A 19,169-nucleotide genomic window follows, 5' to 3' on the forward strand; every position below is an offset into this window, starting at 1 on the left:
CATCCATATTTGATCTATGTCATTGAATATATTGAAATTGGTGATCAAGAAAGATTTAGTTACAAGGGTAGTGACGAAAGCCACCTTGATTTCGTACTAATATAGGAGATGGATCAGATTGAACTAAAGGAGAATTATATTATTAATCTGTTTATGCACGCTTAAGGTTTATGTGATTTAATTATATCAGGCACACAGACATAGCCCAAGTGAGAGAATTTTAGATATATTGAAGTAATAATATGTTTAATTAAAGTATGGGCTATGTATGTAGATTAATAATTTATCACATTGGGTTATTTTATTAGATTGGGTCATATTATGTGATCTAATTAATTAAGACCCTAGATTCCTAATTGAGTATGGACTTAATAGGTAGAAGCTCATTCCTAGTTAAATGGGGTTTAATGGGAACTCTAATTGAACTAGTATATAAAGAGACCTTAGGCTATGGTCCCTTACCAAAACAATAAGCAATCAATCTTTCTTGAATCTCATCTAGAGAAAGACCCCACTTAGAGCATTCAAAGTTTTGGTTGAGGAAGACAATAGTCATTTAGAGCCATTATCAATTCGGAGTCAATTTGGAGTCATTATCAATTCGTCAATGGAATCTGGTATGTATATATTCTTGACAATTTGGCATGAATGATCCTAGGATTTATCTATTCAATATAGATATAAAGTAACTATGCTAATAGAGAGAGCAAAGCAATCAAACTACTTGGTCCAATTGGCCCACCTCAACCTCCGAGGTGAGACCAAGGTCATCTTGCTTGTTCTTTGGAGCTTATTCTCGATAGACCCTATCTGACGCCCTTATGTGGCCTAACCTTTGAGAGTTTTATTCCTAAAAGAACAAAGGAAATTTGAATCTTTTTCCTAAAATGATGAAGGAAATATCAGATTTACTGTCATTATATAGAGACCATCATAATTTCATATTAGGTAAGTTCATTTTCTTCCTTAATAATCTTTGCTTTGATCCTGGTGCTAAAAACTAACTGAAGCATCAAAATGTTTGTGGCAAGCACCACACTTATGTGTTATTATGATGGTTTTGTAGGTGACTTTTTTTCAAAGTACAAATTCATCGTTAATGGAAAATGAAGATGAGGTAAATTCTCTTGGCTACATTTTCATGGCTTCAAACTCATAGATATATACTCATAAAATTATATAGAAAACAAAAGGTTTAGATATATACTCAAAACGTTTAAAATCCAAAATGGGTATTTTGAAAATATGATAATTAAAATGAACAATAACTAAAAATATAAGAACCAAAATAAATATTTTAGAATTATATGAACTAAAATGAATCAAAGTTATGTTGAAAAGTATAGAAACCATTATTCAAACAACAAAAATCTAGGATCACAATGAAACAAATATGATTATTATCGTACAAAAATAGACTAGAGTATATAAATAAGTAGAGTTTGATAAATCATAATTATATTGTCCTTAAGCTTTTAGAATCTATCTTGTTAAGGACGATGAAGTTCAAAAAGGGTATGATATTATCCAATTTTCATGATCTCTCATAATTTTACTTTTCATTTTACCCAAAATGTTTCATAACAATGAAGATGTTGTCTTTTATTTATATACCATGAATCTCTCCATTTTATAGTCAATGTGAAATTTTGAGTTCAAACAAGAGCACATATCACATTAGGAGATTTACACTTGATATTGATCCACTATCACTATATTTCGTGTCAATATAATATAATTTTTGTACTTAAAAAGAAATTAATTACTATCTAAACTTTTCAACTTTAGGGGTCGTTTATTTCATAAAAATCCACGATTTCTATGGAGTGAGTATCTATATTATTGCATTTGTTTTGTAGTAATAATGTAAGATGCTGGGGTATTTGAAAATTCTCGAACATCCTAAGATGCCTTTACAGAGGGTTTCTCGAAAGGTTTGGAACATTATGTAAATTAAAAACATTCTAGGTAGAAATCTTACAAAAACAAACACAGTTAACTAAATATTCTCATGTATCTTCGAAAATACTTCTACAAAGAAAACGTGGTTAATTAAGAATATCTAACATCTGCAATTTGAAACATCTATAACTCCAGTTATCTACCTTGTCGAAAAAGAAACCGCTTTAATAACTTCCTACCACATGAACTTCATAGGTTTATCTCTTCAATCAGCATTAACCACCAAGAAGTTAAGCGAATTAGAAACCAAAATCAAACCACGGGTAATCTTTAAATAACACGATGAAATTATTATAGAAAAAATGAATTATTGATGAAGTGAACATGAAAAGAATTAAAAATTTAGTAGATAGTTTTGAAAGCATATATCCATATATATGAAGAGAGGAAATAAATGGAAGGCAAAGCGTATTTAGAGGGAAGGGGATGAGGTCCGTGACAAAGAAGAATGTGGCATTTAATTATGAGGGGATGTCAGAGCTTCATCAATACACCAAAACAATCCAATCCAATACAATACAATGCCAAAATTCAAGTGCACCCAAACCTTCCACAAGAGACACAAAAATACAATTAATTTGGTCGACCCATGTAAACTCCCAACCAGACCCAACAGTCAAGTTGGATGTCTATGTTTTTTTCGTTGAGACTGTTACAAACATACAACTTATTCTTAATCACGGTTGAATGTAGATAAAAGATTTGCATCTTCTTGTTATAATAATATCTCTAATTCTAATCCATTCTCTGCATCCAACTCATTTTGATATCTCGATCATCCCCTTCTCTCCTTATTATTATTTTATGCTTATTCTTAAGGTTTAAAATGTAAGATATGAAAGAAAATATCTAGGTTTTTTTTTCTTTTTTTTTTTTTCTTTTTGAAATATCTATAAAATAGAGATGTTCATGGATATTCGGCATAAATTATAAACATTTTTATGATTTTTAAACCACCTAAAATGTATTACAAGTCACATTTTATTGTCTATTTTTTAATGTTTCTTTGACTTTTCTATATATGATGTAAATGTTGATGTCAAACTCATGAAAATGTGTAAATATTGATTAAAATCTCTCATTCAGGGACGAATGTATAATTTAATCATAATTAATATTTAACTAAATTACTTAAAATGAAATAAATTGGAACGTATGATTTTTTTATTTTTTTTTTAAATGTTCAATTAGCTTAAAAATAAAAAAGCATTTTTGTTATTTGAAAATGTAAAAAATAAAAGAAGAAGTTGAAGAAAACCAAATAAGTAGGCGTGTGTTTGGGAGGATTTGAACATGTACCTCTTATTTTTAACCGAATATTCTTGCTATCAAACTTTTAATAAAAAATTTTGCACTCCTCGTCTTTCAGAGAGACAAAGAATTTGTCATTGTGTTTTATTTAATAAATTTAATGATCTTCATCTCTTGAAGAGACAACAATCTTTTAAAAAAGGATCGATGAATAAAACTATAATATTTGACTAATAAATTTCAAATCTACTATATTTTTTTTAATAGAGTTTACAAAATAATAATACTAATATTAGTTTTTTTTTAAAAAAAAAAATCATGGGTGTTGGGGGTTTTATTATAAAATCGATGGGATTTGCTGCGAGAAAAAGAGTTTTATTAATTAAGATGGAAATTAGTATGAAATCCGACAATAAAAATAGAATTTAAATTTTATTGTGAATATTTTGTTTGGTATTAAATTGGATGAAGTGAAGGGATCCAAAACATGTCATGTCTCCTTTTGAAACAATTATATATATATGTTATCCAAGACATACTTATGTCTTTTTTTGAATTTCCTTTTTTTTTTTTCAATAATACAATATTATTTTTATATATGTCCGTGGGATTTCCTTTGGCTTACATTATACCTCAACAAATTTGATGTGCCAAATTTTTTTATTTTCTTATATTTATTTCTCATGTGTTGTCATTTCTCCAATATATATTACTATAATTATTAACTATGACCACATATATCTATAAATTAATATAAAAAAAAAAACTTATTAAGATGCATAATTAATTTAATGATCACGACCTACTAGAAAAAGTTTTTAATCTTGCTTAATTTGTACGTAAAAATTAATTTTAATTTATTCTGTACCTAAAATCAATTTTGAATAATGCGAATTATCTATAGATAAAATGCCAAAAATTTAACGACAATGGATAATAATAAGTTTAGGAAGCATCATTTTAAATTCCAGTTAAAATTTGAAGTTTTGATTCCTACTAAATTATGAACTCAAAAGATGGTAAAACAGTAATTTGAACGTTCTTGTATTTTTTGTAAATTGTTATTAATAAAAAAAAATATTTTTTTGGCCTCTCAAAGTAATAATTTAGTCTCTTTAATTTTATTAACTAAAAATTTAGTCTCTATATTTTAAAAATTATAACAATTTAGCTCTTATCCTAAAAAATCTTATCAAAATTAAGTCCCAATTTTTATTGCATAACAATTAGTTATTCACGGTTTATAAAATCTTTGATCTTGGATCAATTTATTGACCTACATGTTAAAATTCCTTTTTGTTAAATCCTATAAAATTTTTTACTATATGACTAAATCAAATTATAAAGCACAAGAAGTAGATTGTTACTTAATAAAATTTAAGACTTAAATTACTATAAATTTGAAAGTGTAAATATTAAATTATTACCAATTGTAACTCATAGATTAAATTATTACTTACCTCAAATTTCAAAGTGCCAAGAGATTTTTTTTTTTTACTTTTGATATATTTTCGATTATTTTGAAGCTAAGCTAGTAAGTATTGTATTCTTTTTTGGCAAAAATATAAGCTCTATAAATGTCAAATAGATATTTAAAGTTTCAAATTGTGTCTAATCATATTAATTTTTTTAAAAAAAATTAAAGACCCATTTAACTCAAATGTACAAAAAAAAAAAAAAAAAAAAGTTAAAGACAAAACTTGTAATTTAACTTAACATTGATTTAATCAATGAGATAGAGTTTTTTCCTAGTCGTTCCTTGAGGCTTTAACTACTCCTCCCAATCTCTCTCACTTAATTATTCGGGATGGTTTAGGTCTAGCCCTCTAGTTAGACTGTTTGTATCTCTACAAAATTTCGTTGAGAGTTAGTCCTCTAAGTCCACTTAGTAATCAATAGTAATCGTTCGTTGGAGATTGTGTTTTGTTATTTAGGCTTATCTTAGATTGAGAGTTTTGCTCTCTATTTGTGTTTACTGCATATATCTGCATATTTATTTATTGGTAGAAAGATGTTCATTTACCCTGCAGGGTTGGGACTCCACGGGGACCTGCCCCGAAAGAGGTAGAGAATCCCCGATTAGATGGGAAATGAAGGAAGGGAACAAAGAGAAGTTTCTTCCCGTTGACTAAACAGGGATGGAAACATGGATTACATTTTCCGTCCCCGCTTCGATTCCCCACTTCACCCGGTGGAAAAAATTATATATATATTCATCCATTCATTATAATACTTTAGTAGATTCAATAATTAGATTTTTCTGATTTTCTTATCAATGATTTTATACTTATTACTTTTTTTTTTCTTTTTAATATGTAAGGCTTTATTACTTTTAAATCATAAATGTTATAATATTTAAGTTGAAGGATTAAACTTGTAATATTTAAATTTTAATTTGTAAGAGTTATGAGATTAAATATTTAAATTATATCTTTACATACAAAATATTATTGTTTTTATTAAGAAATTTATAGTGTTTTTTAATTAAAAAAATCCATTTAATATATAAAATTGTATCAAAGTTGAGAATAAAATTAAAAGTTTAAAAAATGAATAAATTAAAAAAAAAAGAGAGATTTTTTTTCATGAGAAACCGATCCTTATAAATTCTCTATGAAAATACTCACCCCAATCTTTAATTTCACGAAGATGAAAAATGAAATAGGGAAGGGGGACAAGAAAGCCTTTCCCGTCTCACCCGGTAGACATCTGTATTTGTTGATTAGAATTGTCCGTGTTATTTCTATGTGGCCTTGGCTGGAGCTTAGAGGTAAAATGTGGTTCATCCACTTGGTTAGTAAGGTAGAGTTGAATGCATAGGTCAAACATGCAAATATAGAAGGCGAAGAGGTATGTGTCCATATTGAGAACTCCACATCTAAAAACAACCTTTAAAAATACTTAAATACGTTTTTTTTTTTATTATTATTATTGGTAATTGATTTTGAGGTATAACTCAAAATATATTAAAAGGTTAGGGAGGGAGGAAACCGAAGCACAGTCTGTCTTCTTCATCCTTCTGCCTCCTCTCTCCATTTTTATTGTGAACTTCATTTTTGTCTTCTCTTCTTTCTCTTCTATTTCTCTCTCTACACTTCCCGCCGATGCTCGAAATACCCAACCTCGCCGCCGATGACGACGACATGGACGACGGCATGAAGTGCAGTTACCATCCTTATCGGAGCAACCAAGGAGGGATCTGCGCTTTATGTCTTCAAGAGAAGCTCGGCAAATTAGTCTCTTCTTCTTCCCCTCTTCCTCTTCCACCTCCTCCTCCTTCTTCTTCTTCTTCTTCCTCTTCCTCTTTCAGATCCGATTTCGCCGCCGTCCGTCACTCTGCTGCTTCCTCTGTTCAATTTCGCCCCCAAAATGGAAGTCACTGCCACGATTATCACGCCGCACCGGCAAGGACTCGAATACCCTTTCTGTCGAAGAAGAAGAAGAAGAACCAGCCGGAGGTAGGTTTTCGCCGGTCTAAATCCACTACCACTCCGGCTAGAGGGAAATTTCTGGATCCTTACCATGGTGAAGATTATAGCCCTAAAAACAGAGGATGGATTTGGTCTTTGTTTGATCTTTCTACTAAATCCCATTCATTGAGGAAAATCGATCACGGGGGTTTGCGGGAGAGTTCGAAGATCGCGTCGCTACCGACCGCCGCGGCGTCGGAGAAGTTGAAGGGAAAATGCGCGGAAACGTCGAAAGATTTCTCCGGTACCGGCACGACGGAGGACGACGACGGCGGTGTTGAGGATAGTCCAAACAGTAGTCAAGCCTCTGCCTCAGTCTCTTCGTTCGAACGGAAGGTGTCGAGATCCAGATCCGTCGGGTGCGGCAGCCGGAGTTTCTCCGGCGACTTGTTCGAAAGAATCACTGGTTTCGGCGACTGTACGCTACGGAGAGTGGAATCTCACAGAGAGGGAAAACCCAAAATAAACCCCACCGCCGTGGCCACCTTGCAGGACGGCAGCGATTGCCTGAAAGAGCGAGTGAAATGCGGCGGAATATTCGGCGGGTTCATGATTCAGACATCGTCGTCATCGTCTTCAGCGTCATCGTCGTACTGGGTATCATCATCCTCCGGCGAAGAGGGAAGACTCCCGGCGATGACTGCGCCGGCGCCGTACGTGCAAGGGCGGAGCAAAAACAGAGGTTGGGCATTTGCAAGTCCGATGAGAGCGTTATCGAAACCATCATCTTCATCCTCAGAAGGGAAAAGAGAATCATCGGACAAAAATTCGACTCCAAATTTGGAAGCCATTCCTTCATTGCTGTCTGTAAGAATCTGAACACAAAATTGAAATATGAAACTAAGACGCAGTAATTTAAATTTACATGTTAATCATGAAATTAATTATCTTTTTATTTGATTTTATGTCGTTTTAAAATTTTAAATTGATATTGTAAATCATGTTGTTGTTATTGAAAGTTTAGGGAGTCCAGACTTTTCCCCAATGTTGCTTGCTTGCTTTGTGTATTTTGGCATGACCGGTGGGTCCGGTTATTTTTGTTTTTTTTTCATGTACTAAATATCCACCAAATTTAATAATTCTTTTTGGTCATCAATCGATAACATAGATTTCTTATTTCCAATTCACTATTTAATTTTTGTTTATATGTCTTTTTCATATTATATGCCTTTATATCTTAATTATCGAAGATTAAATGCCATTAATTTAGATTTATTATAGGCATAAGTATTTGTGATCCAATCTCCATTTGGACCCTTCGTGATTTATTTATAATTATTTAAACTTAATTTTATCTTAAAAGAAATCCACTATTACCTAAATAAATTTATTCTCTTACAAAATCCTAACAATGTATTAATCAAATAATTATTACATAATTCTTCATAAGTAAGTAAAAGAAAAATAGTAGTAGACATGAAGAAGAAATACCACTCAAATTAATAATAATAATAATAAAAAATATATATTACTATCTATTTGATTTCACCATTTCTCTCTAATATATTGTTAACCTTTACACTTCGCTACATATATATTTATTTAAGTGATATATAAAAAAATATAATATGTTATATTAATTTCTTTTTGTAGATAGAGTTTACTATAATCTAACCTCGAACTTTTAGAAGAAGAAAAAAAATAATATTTATTGTTTAAGTTAGTCTTGATGGGAGTGATTTATTTAAATTAGTAAAACATAGAATAATGTTGGTTGTTTTGTTAACATTATGAGGTGTCTAGTGAGAACATAAAAATTGGATCTAGCTTAGTAAAGAAAGAAGAGAACATAAAAATTGGATCTATAGATATGTTTAGTTGGCTAAATAGTGTTTGTTAATTGGTTAAAAATTAAAAGTTGATTATAAAAAATAGAGAAATTTGCTGTTTGATGTGTTGTTATAAAATTATAATAGAATGGTAGTTAGTAATAGAGGTATAGAGATTCCCATGGTCACGTGCATCACATGCTGCACAGTATTCAAATAAGAGGATCTCGAGGACTTGCTGGGCTGGGCTCTATTATGGACTCCATCCTCTATAGGCTAAATTTAGATGAGAAAAATAGTCCCTCGAAGAAAGTCCAGCCGCCCGCCCATCTGGATCAACGATCTGATCTGTTGGATGGGAGATTGGTTGATTATTAGCGGTCAAGTCTAGGTGTACCGAATGTGTGTGGCAAAGGCCTAATTGGGAGTGGGCTGCGAGAATTATTGGGTATGGGCTCTAGATTAGCATTGAATTTTAACAATAATATTGTGCGGTAGGGAGCTTCACAAGATTCAATCACCGACATTGAAGATTACTAAGTTCTTGTTGCACCAACAAACCACACATTTTACTTGAGAAAAACATTGATTTCTTCTTATCATATCATTATCGGTCGGCTCCGGTTTGTTTCAATGCTCCACTATTGCTATCCAAAGTTCACTGCCTAATTCATCTTGTTACGAAATCGATAATTAAAGAACACAAAAAGAAATATAGAAATAGAGAAGATTGACACACAAATATACGTGGTTGTGTTAGCTACAAGAACAGTATTATTAGGGAGAATGTTTTTCAAAAATTACATCAAATGACACCTTTAGGGTTAGAGAGTTTATATAATGCACTATTCTAAACCCTAGGGTCATAATCGTAAATAATTATAAATAAATAAATATACTGAATACTAATTTTTGTTTTGATTTAGGTGATTTAAACGGTTTTTTGATTCACTCTTTCACCCCTACTCGAAGATATGATTATATAAATATATTCATATTTACAGTGGTGAGATGTTTGATTTACTATGGAAGGAATATATATTTATAATTTTATATCCATATTAAATATAATTTTTCTCGTGAATGGCATAAAATTTTAGATGTATAACATATGTTATGTATGTTAAGTAAATTGTAAAACATCTAGTAATTAAAGTGGTTCACTAATCAACACCATTGTGGTATTTTTCTAAAGCTCAAAATGATAAGTTGGGAGAAACGAACAAAGTTCTCATTTTAAAAAGAATGAACATGTACTATAAATGATAATCTCTATTTCCTGATATATATAATTTAATTAAGTCACTTATTATTATTATTATTATTATTATGTTTGTTTTATTAATGAATTATAACGTGAAAAGTTAATCCCCTATATACAAAGTGGCTTTTATAAATTGAACCAGTACAAATAGTTCAGGTGATTAATCATACAAATACATATGAAATAAAACACATGGACTACGATTTTTTTACACTTCAAAATAAAATTTTAAAAAAAAAACAAATCATTTAAAGAAAAGGTATGAAATATAATTAACTCCAGAACCACAACTCGAATTGCATACATTCTATGACTTTAGAGTCATCAAACTCTTACATTATGTATAAAAGTAAAACACACTCAAATTCTTTAAAAATAATAAAGATAAAAAAAAAAATTAAAGAAATTATATAAATATATATATATATTGAAGGAATGTTGAAAATTTAGGGTTGTGGTTGTGGATCTGGATGTGAAGAAGAAATGAGGGGTTGGGTTTGGGAATTTTGTTGTTGATGTTGTGAAGTGATTATTGAAGTGTTTAATGGCCTTTTGGCATTTCTGTAAATTGCATACAGCAAAAGTTGTGTCAATCCCAACCCTAAACCCATTCCATTTGGTACCTGCATGAACCATTTTTCAATTATTATTCTATAAAAGATAAACAATAAACTATATATATATATATTTTTTTTTTAATGTATTAAATAAAGGTTTATATTGAATATAAGTGGATTTTGAATATCATTCCAGCAGTCACACTCACTTGGATATGGTTTTTGTTTTTATAAATAATTTCTATTTTTTAAAGCCTAATAATGTAATAACTTGTATCCTTTTCTCTCTAAACTTTCAATTTCATTAAATAAATATTTGCAGATATAATTACTTTACCTTCATTTCAATTTCCACTATTTCTATACTAATTGAATCTATAAAAGTTAACTCATAATAAAATAGGAAATAAAAAATTTAAAAAAATATACCTTTTTAGTCTTTAGATTTTAGATATAATTTCTATTCAGTCTCTATGTTTCAAAATGTTACACATTTAGTCCTTAGATTTTTTAGTTTGGTTTCAATATAGTCCATAAGTTTCAAAATGTTACAATCTTACCATTGACATTTGAGTTTTGTTTCAATTTGGTCTCTATGTTTTAAGATTTACACTTTTAAACTCATTTATTCACTAAATATTCATTTTCCGTTTTTAGTATTAATTTATGTTGATAAATTAAAATATGTTAAAAGAATTATAGTTAATTAAATTTCACTATTTTTAACACTTTGAAAATTAAATTCAAAATTTCACATTTTTAATTAATTAATAGAAATTGACGTCAATGATTGAAAGTGAGTATTTAATGGAAAATTGAGGTTAAAAATGTAAAATCTTGAAACCTAAGAACCAAATTGAAACGAAACCCAAATCTCAAAGGTAAAATTTTAACATTTTGAAACTTAAGGATTAAATTGAAACAAAATTCAAAACTTAAGAACTAAATGTGTAACATTTAAAAATCTAGGGACTAGATAAAAACTACACCCAAAATCTAAAGACCAAAAAGTTATTTTACCCTAAAAAGTTCTCCACCAAAAAGTAAGCTTTATTGGGCACAATATTTGACTCACAAATTTGAGACAAAACTAACTCTAATACTATTTTTCCTTTAAATACAATTGATTTTGGTATCTGATAAATACTTTATTCATAAAATGCACATGAAAATATGTATTAACAAAACTAACTCTAATACTATTTTTCCTTTAAATACAATTGATTTTGGTATCTGATAAATACTTTATTCATAAAATGCACATGAAAATATGTATACTTTTAATAATGAAACTATTTAAAGGTAGGAGTTACAACATTTATTCAAGTTAACGTAAATATTATAATATTTATCCAAGTTTAAAGTACAACAGATAAATTTTAATTTTTAGGATACAAATAGATATCCATCGATGGAATTTACTTGAGGGTAAACTTTAATTTTATTTTATTTTTTAAATCATAGACATATTTTCTTCTTCTCAAAATAAATAAAGTTAAATTACAAATTTGGTCTCTATAAGTTAGAAAAAGTTATAATTTAGTCCTATAATTTCAAAAGTTAGAATTTAATCCCAATTGTTTGATAAAAACTCATAAATAGTCCCTATGATTTGATAAATATTCATAAATAGTTCTTACGGTAAAGACTATTTATGAAGGATTTTATCAAATCATAGTGAAAAAAAATCTAATTATAAACCATATGAACTAATTTTTAGAAACTATGGAGGCCAGATTTACCATAGCATTTTTATGTGAAATTTGAGTAAAATTCTAGAGTACATTTAATATTTTCAAACTAATTTCATTAAATTTGGATATATATTAGCTCGAATATTTATGACATTATAATTTAAAATGAAAATGTCATAAATTCTAATATTTGAACTAAACACACACGTATATAATTATTGTAAACTTATTTCTAAACAAAGTTTGGATTAAAAGCGTACCTATAAATTTCACTAATCAAGAAAGAACAGACCTAATAAATATTGAAATGGTTTCACAAGTTGATTGCTATGCATGATTAAACGTTAGATTATTTTAGTTTAATGAAGATTAAATTAAAGAACTTACCGCAAGAAACCAATCATGAACGAGAAAAGCATAGAAAGTCCAAATTCCTCCATTTAGAAAAAAGAAAAGTGATAGCATGAAAGGCATGTACTCCACACTCCGGCTCTTTATCACCGTTTTCTGCACATAAAGAAATTTGTATTTTAATCAGTTAATTACAACTATTTTTCTATTTGTAACGATAAAAAATAAAATAAATAAGTAATTATTGTTTGATTAAATATGTATTTTTCTAATAAAAATAAATAAAACACAAAATTATATAATTGATGTGATGCCTATGTCCAAATGACTATATAATCAATAAGTCAACCCGAATCATCTTGGTCAAAAACTAAACCAGATGGGCCAAGTTGAGCCCAATCTATAAACCGTACCCTACATTTCCTTTAGTGTGACATTGGATATGTCCTCATTCAACATCTTTTCATTTTTATTCTTAAATTTTGAATTGTGTTCTTGACTATTACTTTTCCTTAATATAAAATGAAAATTAATACAAATAACTAATGTGTAAAGCATATGTAATGACATTATTATTGTAATTGATGTGACGGTTGATGACAAAATAATAATAATAATAATAATTACATAAATAATTTTAATATCTTTTGAGATAAAAAAACGGTATCAATGATTTTAATCTCTTATATGTTGTAAATAATACCACGTGTGCTTTTTGATTTTTTATATATCGTGTCAACTTTCATCTTTTATTTTAAGAAGTATATATTTTAAAATAAAAATTTAAAGGCATAATTGAAATATGAAACCTACTTCATAATTCAAAGGAATTTTGTATAATTTAAATTGTCTTTTTTAATTTACTCGTTAATATTTTTTTAAAAAAATTTAGCTCTCTAGCATCTCTTTCTAACTTCTCTAGTTGTTTATTTAATTTATATAATAAATAGAGGTGTACATAGATTGGATTGGGTTGGGTTGTGATGGTTTTTTTTAACAAATCCAAAAATTTAGATTGGTATCCAAATGACCCAACACATGGTCTTCAACCCAACCCAACCCTCAAAATTTGGAATGGGTTAGGTTGGGTTGTCGGATTAATATTATTTTTTCTTATTAATTTAAAATACTTAAATTTATCTATAACACATATCTAATAACTAATATCTCATATAACTAAATTCTTACGTATCAAATATCTATAATATCTATATAAACTTTATACAGAAACAAACATCCTTAGAGAAAAACATAAAGAATTAAAAAATTCATAAGTTCTAAAAATAATATATATATTATATATATATATATAATATATATATTTATTAACATATATGTAATCGAGGTTTGCGGTTAGGTCAACCTATTTTTTTTTATTTATTCAACCCTAGACCCAACCCAATTCAATCCAAGAAAAATAGAAAATATTCAACTCAACCCAAAAACAAAATAATCCAACACAACCTAAAAGCAAAATAATCCAACTTAATTCTTATAGTCCGAGTTTGATAGTCCAAATTATTCAGGTGTCGGATCATTTGAACAACCCTAATAATAAATACTTTTACTTGATAATTATTGTATAGAACTTTTTTAGCTTTTCAGAAACATAATTATTGATGCTAAAAAAACAAAAATGATTGGTTAGTAGATAAAAAAAAAAAAAAAAAAAAAAAGAAAAGCAAAAAGAAGGAAAAATTAAAAGCAGTGATTAAAATAGACTACAAAAGTGCTTAGACGTGGCGCGTGAGAATTAAAAATAAAAAGTCCCATCGCGTGAAAAATACTAAGTAATCACATATAATTTTGTGATTTCAAGTATGAACCATCATTTGACTTTCAGTTTAAGATTTAAAAATTAAAACCGTGTGAAATTTAAAAAGGAAAAAGAAAATAAATGAAAAATAATCTAAAAAATGGTGGACGTGATGTGACGTGACGTGAGGGGGGTTTTGGAGTATTTAATTTTGTGGGAAAGACAAATCATACCGTATAATATACTGCCAACGACAACACGCTGGGTCCTACCAATACCTACTCTATAATAATTTCGTTTCGTATCTGAAAATTGGGAGCCACTGGATTTTTATTAATAGTGTATATATATATACACAAATACATAAATATCAATAACAGTGCTTTTCAATTATTAGATGATACTCTTCCAAAAAAAGAAAAAAATATTAGATGATTCTCGGGCTCTTTTATATGTGTGCTTCTCGACTCTCCTCTGGTTGAAATTGAGGAATATTTAGATGTATTTTGATATAAGAAAATCTTATAAATTATATAAAATTAACATAAGGTTTAGTTATAGAAAATGCTCATAAAATAACTCGTATTTTGTTCATAAAATTCCTGAAATTTCAAATTTTCAACGATAAAGTTTCAAAAATATTTTGAAAAAAAATTTAAAGGGTTCTATCTCTATATTCATAACAAAGAGTATTTTTAAACTTCAATTAAAAATATATTATTAAAACTTCTAAAATTTAGAGTATCTTTTTGGAGGGTGTCCGTAAAATCCAACGACCCAATCCTAAGGAATTAAATTTTGTTCAATAAAATGAAAGTTTTATGAATTGAGATTAGATCATTAGTTCACCTAAAATAACCCTAACCAACTAAGACTTATCATTAGTTTAAAAATATTCTTTTACCTATGATACAATCATATCTTTATATATTTATTTTTATTTTATTTTATGATGTTTAAAAATTAATTCAAACAATTAATAATTTGCTTATTTTTAAAACAAAAATATAAATAAATGAATCAAATAATGCATAATCAATCAAAATCAAATATTTTATGATTGAATTAAATTGAATTCATTTTTTTAAAAATAAGAGTTATTTAAGCGAATGGAGAAATGTGAATTAACATGAATAACGAGGCAATAAATCTCTTTAATAGTTGATGAACCAAACGGTGGATAAGTTTCTTTTATCTATCCAATCCAATCTAATTTGGGGGACAAACCTTTTAGGGGAAGAAATTTGAACCATTAAATTGGGTTTAAAAATTCTTAGCACTCATAACTAGCCTATTTTTTAAAAATCCAATTTATACTTTTTATAATCTTATCCAAAATTAAGACGAGAGAGGGAGAAAAGGGAAAAAGGAAAAAAGGAAAAAAAGAAAGAAGAAGATGCTTCTCGGTCCTTGAAAGGACAGAGAGAAAGAGAGGTCCAAGTTGCAGCACGTTCTTACCATGACAGAGAGCGGCGAAGCGTACATCATGATATTCAACCCCGCACAAACAAACCCTAGAGCTCCAATACGCTTTCCCCCTTCCAATGCCAATTCACTCACCGCAATCGTCGCCGTCAACATTCCGATATCCAAAATCCCTACCAGAATCCCCGTCCTCACCTGCAAATCAATCGCATTAATCTATCTCCCATTTCCGATCAGAGTACTAAACGCAGAGATTATTATTTCACCAATCACTGATACCTTCATTGCCGAAGGTGCGTAGATGAGGAAAACGCCGAGGAAAAATGACTGTACAACGACGCCGAATGTATTGATAGTGGCGACTAGGTAGGCACCAGGCTTTATAATACCGTAGTAAGTCCATAGAGAGGAGTTCAGCCATGTGCACACATACGGAAAACTCTCGAACTGCTCCGTCGATTTATTCCTTATAATCCGCTGGAATGTTCCGCTGCAATAATTCGATTAACACCGTTCATAAACAAAATCTCTCAATTTAAGTCCAGATAATATCGAAGTCGAGAAGCTTACACCGGAGAAAGGAACATGAGGACAGAGATAACGTTTCCTGTTCAACTTTGACAGAAAACTGGATCAGATTGTGAATAAAGGACGAGAGAAAAAGAGAAAGAGAGGAAGAGAAAGCTGACCTATTACGCCGACGAAAAAGCTGAGTTTCGCCATTGTTTGTTGGAGAAAGAAGAAATGATTTGGTTGCATCTGCGGGTGAGAACGTTTAAAGCTCAGCTACCTTTATTAAGTTATACTTGTGCCCCTCATGCCTTTTATTTTATTAATTGTAATTTTTGAAACTTTGTATGCAAAAGTTGAATGAAAATTGACAAAAATGATTCCTTTGAAGTTTGATTTTGTATTTTTGACCTTTTTTGAAAAACAAGTTTTTTTTTTCTTTTCCGGCTAGTGTTGTACCCAATTGGGTAGACAATCAAGTAAAGTTTTTTCTTTTTAGTTTTATTTTTTATTTTACTTTTTCTTAAATACATTAATACATTTTTGTTATATATTGTAGAAAATACCTCGTGTTTGGATTTGTTTCGGTGGCGTTTGGGATGAAAGAGAAAAAGATTATGATGGAGGAGAGTTGCGAGGGGTTTGACATTGAGGTTGGAACGACGTTTAATGAATTCCTGACCGAAGTTTATAGGATAAGTGATATAAATTCAGTTGAGTATAATTTGTTATAAGATGTATACTTCAATTGAGATCCAATACCCTGCATTTGTAATTCGGAATAATGAAGATCTACACACATTACTCACATAGAAAGAGGTTTCAATAATACTTCTTTACGTATTCACACTTCTAAAGTGTTCAAGTAATCAAGGGTTTCATCCAAACAATTCATATATCTAACGAATTGAAGAAATCCCTTCAACATCTAGGCCAGTACATTGCAAGACGGAGTCAGATAGCCCATTTCTCCTCACATATTTTAACCCATCACTTACTTTGTCACCTGGTAATTTGGCGACTCATAACTTAGAGGATGATGTAGACCAAAGTCAATATTTTAATGATTGGTCTTGGAGAACAGAGAAGGATAATGGGGAGGAACCCAAGATTAATACTCACCATATACCTCATGCAAAAGAACGAACAATCCAAGACTATGGAGGCTCGTCTCATGTTCTACATGCAATGGGTCGTGACTTGTCACATTCATCTAGTAGCACATTCATCATGTCAAGTCAGTCTTATTCTTCTAAAGATGTAGAAGTTGGTGACATATTTATCTAAGAAGGATTTAAAGATGCAATTATTTATGTTAACAATTAGAGACAACTTTCATTTTAGGGTGAAGAAGTCAACCACAACATTATATAGAGTTATATGCTTAGCTGAAGAATGCAAATGGAGATCTTTAAGTACGACCATGTCCACATATATAGAAATGAAATATTGACTAACAGTCATAGATAAACTTCTAGTTGGGTTCTCGTACATTTAATAAAGTCGAAGTTTGAAGATGTTTGTCATTAATATAGATCGAAGGACATTGTGAAGGATATAAAACAAGAGTATGATGTGAGTCTAAGTTACAACAAGGCATGAACGACAAGGGAGGAAGCATTAGTACTTGTTAGGGGGTCACCAGAAGAATCCTATAAAAAGTTACCTAAATTTGATAAAGTCTTGAAAATTGAAAATCATAACTCTTTCAAGCATGTCTTCATGGCTCTTCATGCTTCCATTAGGAGATTTTTGAACTACATTCACTCCATTTTAATTGTAGACGGAACACATTTAAAGGGTAAGTATAGTGGTTAACGTCTACTTGCGACTAAGGTCGATGGAAATAATCAAATATACCTAGTCACGTTCAGTATATCTGGTGGAGAAACTGACAAATCTTGGGTGTGTTTTTTTCAACAATTAAGATGTGCGATTGGGCAAGTTCATGATTTGATTATTGTGTCAGACACACACCTTAGCATTAAAAAGACAATTATCACAGTCTTCCCAGAAGCATTTCATGGAATCTGCATCCATCACTTAAAAGCTAATTTATTAATTAATTTTAAGAATAAATATATTTTGGATATTTTTGAAAAAACAGCTAAGGCAAGATATTTTGGAAGCAATTATCGACCTTGGTTGATGTTGAAACATTTCCTCCAAAAAGAGTTCCAACAGTATGTTGTCCACAAAAAACAAGATTTCCTTCTGTAGGTGAATTTCGTCAAGTCCACAGGTATTTCAGATGTGGGTAACGAGGTTACAACAAAATGACATGCAATCAACCTTTTAACACTGTCGAGTGATGTATGGATTTTTTATTACAAATTATGTCTATTATCTTTATAGATTTTGATGGATTTACAAAGTCATGAATGATTTTGGATGATTTGTGTATGATAATTTGTATGAGCCAGGTCGAGAATTGGCACCTAGTTGCATGGGCTTGACCAGGAATGTGTTATTTTGATAATATTTTACATGAGCCTAGTCGAAAATTGGCGCCTAGTTGCATGGGTCCGGCCGAGATATGTGTTTTTTTTTTTTATGATATTTTGCATGAGTCCAGCCGTAAATTGGTGCCTAGTTGCATGAGTCCGGCCGAAAATTAAGTGTACTTTGCATGATGGTTTGAATTAATTAAAAAAAAATAAGCCAACTATAAAGTTTCATTTATTACTTGAACCATTAATTACATAGAAGTTTACAAACATATGTTGCATGTTTTACATAACATGCAAAAACAATTTAAGCCAACTATAAATTTTCATTCATCACTTAAACCATTAACTACAAAAAAGTTTAAAACAATGCTCTATTTGCCCAAATTTGAATGGCATATTGTCTATGAAAATATGTTTTTCTATCTTGTGTTAAGGTGTCTATTTTGGACTTAGTTACAACATATTTAAAAAATTTATATGTGAACATACCACAATCACCACTCACATATTTTTTAGGTACGAAAGCATCTCGATGTAGAGTCCATCGATCCACTAGATGATTATTAGACTCCATTACCGTACCGGCAAGAAGTAAACAAGGAAAATTTTTACACATTGATCTCATTTCAAAGTTCTAAGTTTGCATTCGAATGTAATCTAATCAATGAATCGAACACGATTAATTCTCTGACCTGGAAGTCCGCATAAAC

General features: G+C 29.8%; 2 protein-coding genes across 3 annotated transcripts; one reads left to right on the forward strand and one right to left on the reverse strand.

Annotated features, from left to right (window-relative positions):
* Positions 1–6,149: 6,149 nt before the first annotated feature.
* Positions 6,150–7,779, forward strand: LOC120070272 (uncharacterized protein DDB_G0271670). The gene has a single exon (XM_039022168.1). The coding sequence runs from the start codon at positions 6,318–6,320 to the stop codon at positions 7,500–7,502; it is 1,185 nt and encodes a 394-aa protein (XP_038878096.1). The 5' UTR covers positions 6,150–6,317; the 3' UTR covers positions 7,503–7,779.
* A 2,184-nt stretch (positions 7,780–9,963) lies between these two features.
* Positions 9,964–16,334, reverse strand: LOC120072980 (bidirectional sugar transporter SWEET16). Of its 2 annotated transcripts, none has more exons than XM_039025535.1 (6): positions 16,189–16,334; positions 16,070–16,106; positions 15,779–15,989; positions 15,533–15,694; positions 12,355–12,474; positions 9,964–10,339 (listed from the first exon to the last, which is right to left on the reverse strand). In XM_039025535.1, the coding sequence occupies exons 1-6, from the start codon at positions 16,256–16,258 to the stop codon at positions 10,163–10,165; spliced, it is 777 nt and encodes a 258-aa protein (XP_038881463.1). In that variant the 5' UTR covers positions 16,259–16,334; the 3' UTR covers positions 9,964–10,162. The 2 variants fall into 2 exon arrangements, with proteins under 2 accessions (XP_038881463.1, XP_038881469.1); XM_039025541.1 differs by having other exon boundaries at positions 16,070–16,114; positions 16,189–16,301.
* Positions 16,335–19,169: the final 2,835 nt, after the last annotated feature.

This window comes from Benincasa hispida, chromosome 1 (assembly GCF_009727055.1).
Source record: "Benincasa hispida cultivar B227 chromosome 1, ASM972705v1, whole genome shotgun sequence".
Lineage (NCBI taxonomy): Eukaryota > Viridiplantae > Streptophyta > Magnoliopsida > Cucurbitales > Cucurbitaceae > Benincasa > Benincasa hispida.